Genomic DNA, 7500 nt, shown 5'->3' on the forward strand with positions numbered 1-7500 from the left:
TGAAAATTATTACGAGATATTAAATTCTACGACACTGTTAACGAGATTCAAGGCTAACGTAAATCGAAATAATTCAAGATTTCATTTGGCCAATGTTAAAAATGATAATAACTTGATCGATCGTAATATTGGCAAAAGATATTACTTCACGAAGATATTTCGATCTGACATATCGCAAGAGGAATTTTTCGAGGAGATTATGAAAAAACGTATCGTCGATTTTTTAAATGGACAAAATTCCACGATAATGACTTATGGTACGACAAATTCTGGGAAGACTTATACCCTTCATGGTACACCAGATCAACCTGGCTTAATTCCACGTACAATCGAGTATATATTTTCATCTATTAATTGTACCCTAATGCCATGGTATAAACTTTATTCCAATAATACGTTGATAAGCCTTGACGATAAAGAAAGATTGGAGGAGTCCGAAAAGAAAACGAAATTATTGAGATCGCCATTGATAAATAACGAAAGATTTATGGAAGCAAGAAAATCATTGGAAAATTCGGAAAGAAAACGTTTAGAGTGTAATGGCGAATTTATGTATGCCGTTTGGTTGTCATTCGCTGAGATCTATAATGACAATATTTACGATCTTCTCGATTTCAAGGAATCATCGTCATCATCGTCGTCGTCGTCGTCGTCATTTAAAAATCATCCATTGAAATTGATAAGCGATAAGAATGGTACAACATACGTTAAAGGATTAACGACGATCTATGTAACTACGCCATTTGAGGCATGTCAAATTTTAATTGCCGGCCAATCGAGAATGAGTACAACGTTTACTACGTTAAATCCTAAATGTTCGAGATCTCATACGATATTTACAATAGGATTGTTGAAGTATCAAAAGGAATATGCGCCTCATGAAACCGAAGCTAGTACATTGACATTTTATGATTTAGCTGGTTCTGGACGATCGAAAGAATTAAATGAATTAAATCCCGAGAGATTGAAGGAGACTAAAAATATTAACAAAAGTTTATTGGTCCTTGGTAGATGTTTAAAAACTATTCGAAAAAAGCAGCAAAAAGAATCGATGAAATGTATGAATGATCATGTGACCGGTCCATTTCGTGAATCGAAATTAACGAGGATATTTCAAAGGGCATTGTCCGGCAATGAGCACGTGACCTTTTTAGTTAATATCGATACTTCGTCGATATTTATAAATGAAATTAAAAGTATATTGAAGGTATCGTCTTTGGCAAGACAAATAACGCCGGATACGAAAGAATCGAATTTAAAATTTATCCTAAAGGAATCCAATTGTAATACTTCGAGGATCAATGAATCCATAATATCGAATGAATTTAAATCATTTAGTACGATAAACGGCGAGAATAAGTCAATTGTTAGTCAAGAAAACGTCATCATTGAATCCGAAATAGATCGTCGTAATGATCACGAGGAAGGTTCGAAAATCGTTTCGATCATCGATGATCAGATAAAAAATATTTCAGAGGAATGTATATACGATAAGAATCGTAAAAAAGACGAAGAACTTTCGTTCGTGTGCGAGACCAATGACGATGACGACAACGACAACGACAACGACGACGATGACGATGACGATAACGAAGATGACGATGATGACGATGATCTCATGATTTCTAAAGATCTACAAGCTGAAAATACTCGAGCTATGAGAAGAAGGATACGAGATTTGGAAAATGAATTGAATAATTTGCAACGTGAGAATGTAGTCATGATCGAAAATAAAAAATATTATACGGAATTGGTACTTATTAAAAGAGAATTAAAGGATTATAAGGATCACGATAAACTTGAAGTCAATTCGAAATTGAATATACGCGATAACATTGTTGACAATGATATTGATAATTTAACGATTAAATTGAGGAACGTTATAGATGAGAAAAATGGATTTATCGATGAAAATAAATCAGATTTGAGGATCTATCAGAACGTAGAAGTGGACGATTCGATTAATGACGAATTAAATGAAATAAATGAATTGAGAAAGGAACTTACGGAAAAGACGATTGATATAAAAGCATTAACGTTACAATTGGAATCGTGTGAGAGAGAATTGAATGAGACCGAAATTGCGTGTATGGATGCCGTAAATAGGAACGATGTATTGTTGAAAAAGATCGAGGCATTGGAAAATGTTGTTAGATATATGGAATGTGAAAGAAAGGATACGTATACGCCACAGCCGCCATATTATTTGGAGGAGATATCATCTGTTGATAATGATCATTCTCAAATTTATCATTCTCAATTGGAAAGAATTCATTCGAATACCGATGAAAGATTATCATCTATCACGGATATATTATATTTTGGTGATGGTACGAATAATGAACCAACGGATATGATCGTTCAGGCTCACGTTGATTGTAAAAAAAACAAAGAGAATTTTATTATTACAAATAAGAAAAATTTCATTCAAACGGATCTTACATACGTCATCGATAATAACAATGAGAATAACAAAGATCTATTGGAATTTTCTTTAAATGAATTAAGATCGAGCTATGAAAGTAGTAAAAATGATTCTGGCATTGTAATCGAAGAATCTGTCGTTGATTGGAAGAAGGATATTTCTAATGATACGAATGAAAAGAAAAATGTAAATATATCGATTTTACGAGAAGAATCGAAAGAATTCGAGAAAGTATCGAAATCATTGAACGTAAAAATGTACGAAAAGGAAAGATCAATGCTGAATGATGAATCGAACGATGGATCGTTGTTAATGAAAGAAATTAATGAAGAAAATGAAGAAAGTGAACTCGTAACGAGAAAATCTTTTCGATCTCCCAACATTAAATGTCAATCCTTGGAGGATCTATCGCAATGGCTGAAGCATAGATTGGATCTACAAATGGCATATTGTAGGATAGAACATTTGTCGAAATTGACGAATCTCAAGAGAGATTTATCGTCGAAAACGATTGATTTGAACGTGGCTAATGAAAAACTAATGACTGCCAATAATGATTTAAACAAATTATACGATTTAACAAATAAATTGAACGATTTAACGATTATCGTTGCCAAATATAACGAAGATAGGAAAGAACTTTACGATAAATTGCAGGAACGTACGGAGATGCAATTAAGTTTGGAAATGCAATTGAAACATTTCGTATCTTTGATAGAGAAGAAGGATGAGATGATAACGTGCCTGAGAAAGGATTTCACTAATATTTTCCATATCAATGCGACGAATAAAGAAAGAATCAAGGAACTCGATATGGAAATAATTGATATAAAAGAAAAAATGAATTCGATTAGAAAGGAATTAATAAATTCCGAGGAATTACGTATAGAGTTAGAAAAGAATTCGATAAAGGAAATTGACAATCTTAAATCACAATTGACGATTTATGAGAATAATGGTATGTTATTAAAGCGTACCGTCGATGATCTTGACGATAAGAAGGATGAATTGATACGAGTTAAAACCCAATTGCTTTGTAAGGAACGTGAAATGAGTTTGTTCAAGAGTAACAGAGATGCCACCATTAAGAAGTATGAATTTTTGGTTAAACAATTGCAAGAGGAAATAGATAAGTTTAAAGATCAATCGCGTTACGAGTCAACTACGTCGATGATATCGGATGGGATTAAAAAAGAAACGTCCAATTGTTCGATTAGAACGCGCAACAAATTTAAAGTATCCGAATCATTGAAGAAATTAACACGTACGGGTTTTACGAAGAGTACCACAGATCGTAATTGGAAAACTAATTATCTTCGTAGAAAATCGACGGACGAAAAGTCAGTTGCATCGACATCGAACTTTTCTGTATCTAAAGTTTCAAGCTATAATGAGAGTAACATCATGGAATCCACCTCGTCGGACAATAATACAAAGTTTATCGATGATAAGGAATTAGATTGTACGTCAACGATCGATCGAGTACGTTCGTACGAATATATTAATATATTAATTTTTATATTATCATTTGATATTATTAATATATATACCCAACGTGTTTCAGACAGAAAGTGACGTAGACTCGAACGAATTATTTTCACGGGGTGCGATCATTAACGTTAATTCCGAAGAAGGAACGTACGATGATTACGACGATACCGACGATGATTCCGACATGATCTCTTATAAATCATCGATACGTAATAACAGTAAAATGTCCGGTTGGATGAGAATAAGAAGAATCGATGCCAGAACTGTCTTGACACAATGTTCGGACATTGAACTCGACGTTGAAGATCGATCCGATGATTCTGCTTAAGTTTTATGAGAGAGAAAGAAAAAAGAAAAGGAAAAAAGAAAAAAAGAAGGGAAAGAGGAAAACAAATCCCCCCTTTCCCCATCCCTCAAAGAGTATGAAAACCATGAATGAATGATATTCGTTAGCTATCAATAATTTCCTTTTTTCCTTTTTAATTCTTTCTCTTTAATTTTTCCCTCGTTCTCTTTTCTCCATGACTGTTCTTTCGTTATCTTCTCTTTTTCTTTCTTTCTTTCTTTCTTCCTTCCTTTCTTTCTTGTTTTTTTTTTTCTTCTTCTTCTTTTCTTTTAATTACCATTATCGTTCGAATACTTATCGATTTCAAGCCCATTTATTTATTTATTTATTTATTATCCTTTTATTTCCCCATTGTGAAATATTATTCCTGAAAAATGTTTTTCCTCCTTTTTTTTTTTACATACCAGTTAAATGTCAAACACAATATAATTCTCTTATTTCATAATCGACCAGATATGTCTTAAATTAAATTTGCCACGTACATACATGAAAAAAAAAAAAAAAAAAAAAAAAAAAAAAAAAAAAAGAAAAAAAAAAAGAAGTCGAATTATCGATCGGCGATATCAACGGTAATATCGGACATTCTCCCGGGAGAAGATTATCCGTAATGGCAAAACGTGGTTCCAACGTTCGTTACAATAAGCTAGCAATCCCTCCCTTCCGCACCACCACCACCACCACCACCACCACCACCAACCCCTCCCCTCACCACCCATCATCCATTCCACCCACTACTCCCGATCACCCTCCACGATCTCTGCCTCTTTTACGCTCTTGCCTACGTCGCATCTCTTCTCTCCTCTTCTCAATCTCGGTGTTTGGTCACCCCCAATGGTTAGGAGGAGTTAGAAACCATGCTTACACCGGCCTGGCTATTGGGGCAAACCCTGCTTTGGGATTTTATTGCCAATATGCTATAATTTTCGACATTAGACGCCGCTGTGACGCTTTTCGGGCTCTCATTATATCTCATGGCGTATCCAAGGAACGAAATCTTCTTCTCGCGAAAGTATCGACCAGGGTATATGCCCGTTTGCGGCTACTGATAGATGAAATTATGAGCTAGGGTCATCGAAATTGGATTGCTTCTATATATATATATATATATATATATATATATATATATAGAGAGAGAGAGAGAGAGAGAGAGAGACACGTATAGACACACTTACACTTACATCTATTCTCCCTTGCTTTCTTCTTTTATCATCTTGTTTATCTCCTTATATCTCGATTAGTTTTTAAATATTTCCTGTCGTTTCTTTTTTCCTTTTACTTTCCTCACCACCATTCCCACCCCTCGCCCTGCCCTCCCTATTTTTCTTCCGATAACACCAAGGAGGAATTTTTTTTTCTCTTCTCTCTTTTTTTTTTTTATCATTTTGTTAAGAAAAAGAATTTAGACCAAGCGATGGAGTCTCTCTCTCTCTCTCTCTCTCTCTCTTTCTGTAGATAAAGCTCGTTATTGGAATTGTCGAGGGTTTTCAACGATACGGCGAGAGAGAAATGTGCCATTTTCGCTCTTAGATTTTTTCTTTCCCCATCCCCACCCTCCCCGGTCGTACGGTGATTTCTTCGGGTAAATGTACCGCGCGAACTTTTCCTCTTTCAATTGGCAATAAGATTTGATCGTTGAGGAAAATATCATCCAATTTCCTTTTTCTACCGGCTAAAGAGAGAGAGCGAGAGAGAGAGAGAGAGAGAGAGAGAGGAGGTGGGAGGAGGTTGTTTTTCTACTGTGTAACAGACCTTTTCTCGATTTATTTAAACTTTGATAGTCGTTGTTTAAAAATTAAATCAATTGCTCGTCAAACGCAAAATAATATGCCATAGCGTGTTTTTTTCTTTTCTTTTTTTTTTCTTTTTTCTTTCTTTCTTTCTTCTTTTTTGATTAATAATACTCGTGAAAGGGGAAAAACAAGAGAACGAAAAAGGAATTGCTGAACAAAGAGAGAGAGAGAGAGAGAGAGAGAGAGAGAGAGAGAGAGAGAGAGAGAACATTAGAAGGAGACCCTTAATTGTACTTCGAGGAAAATCTTTATCGGTCTGTTCTATATATCTATATATATATATATATATATATATATATATATATATATATAATAGCAAATGTACGACGAAGGTCGAAGGTCATAGAAGCGGATGGTTAAGTATCATAATCGAGAAGAGGTAGGGGGAAAGAGGTAGGAAAGTCATTTCAGAGTCACAAGTTTCCTCGAGACATTAGTTTATAATTCGGCAATCCCGGATCAATATTTGTCACGATTAGCCGAGCCCCTGCCGGCCTAGAAGAGCGTTTCTATTCTTCCATCTAATGCACGCACACCGTCTCGAATATATCCGCTTTCCACTTTTGCGTCTCATCTCATCCCCTTTCTTCTTCTTCTTCTTCTACTTCTACTTCTTCTTCTTCTTCGTCTTCTTCTTCTTCTTCTTCTTCTTTGAAGACGAAAATTCGCGTCCCGAATTTTCATTAATTTTGCCAATCCGACCCAACCAAACTATCGTCATAGTTACGCACAATTTCAAAGCGACAATGTTCCGCTCTATTCCGAGATTGACATAAAACTGACAAGAGGAGAATTTTGAGAAAGAGAGATAGAGATAGAGAGAGAGAGAGAGAGAGAGAGAGAGAGGGAGAGAGGGAGCAGAGGTATGTATATAAAGTAGAAGACGCTGGTTAGAACGTTGACGGCCGTGCAGTAAGTCGTCGTTCCAGTTCAAAGGTCGAACTACCATGAGGATTATACATATTTCCCGTGTCATTTACCTTTGAAGTTAGAACGACTGAGCTTTCAGACTTTTCCTTCGAAGTTTGGTGGTCCTTCGTTCTTACCGAGATCGAAATCAGGTTTACTCGAGCAAAGACTATGAACTAATTAATAATCCGATCTACGTAAGATCATATTTAACGTGTAATGAAACACATTTTGGTCGAATATTAAAGGATAAAATAAATGAAAAAAAAAAAAAAAAAAAAGAAAGAAAAAAGAAATGAAAAAAAATACAAAAACGACGTTCACATTTAGTTACACGACGGACGAATATAATATCTGATAACGAGCTAATAAAAAATATCAATATTATTCTCAGAATATTTAATTAGAAAATAGAGAAGATAAATATATGTTAAAGAGAGATAGACGCAGGATAGACTAGATTTGCAAAAGATAGAGAAAAAGAGAAAGAAAGAGAGCGTAAATAGCAAAGAATCGGAATGGGGTTTGAGGGGGGCGGT

The 7500-nt window shown here is 35.0% G+C and overlaps 1 protein-coding gene across 1 annotated transcript in view; it reads left to right on the forward strand.

The window, feature by feature from the left end:
• Nucleotides 1-4244, forward strand: part of LOC118445277 (uncharacterized) — a 4477-nt gene extending 233 nt beyond the window's left edge. The window contains exons 1-3 of the mRNA XM_085662591.1: nucleotides 1-1427; nucleotides 1632-3907; nucleotides 3990-4244. The exon at nucleotides 1-1427 is cut by the window's left edge and continues 233 nt beyond it. Of these exons, the coding sequence (XP_085518717.1) occupies nucleotides 1-1427; nucleotides 1632-3907; nucleotides 3990-4244 (3958 nt within the window). The remainder of the gene's footprint in view (nucleotides 1428-1631; nucleotides 3908-3989) is intronic.
• The last annotated feature ends 3256 nt before the right edge of the window (nucleotides 4245-7500 follow it).

This window comes from Vespa mandarinia, chromosome 18, assembly GCF_050613455.1.
Source record: "Vespa mandarinia isolate Hongniang chromosome 18, ASM5061345v1, whole genome shotgun sequence".
NCBI lineage: Eukaryota > Metazoa > Arthropoda > Insecta > Hymenoptera > Vespidae > Vespa > Vespa mandarinia.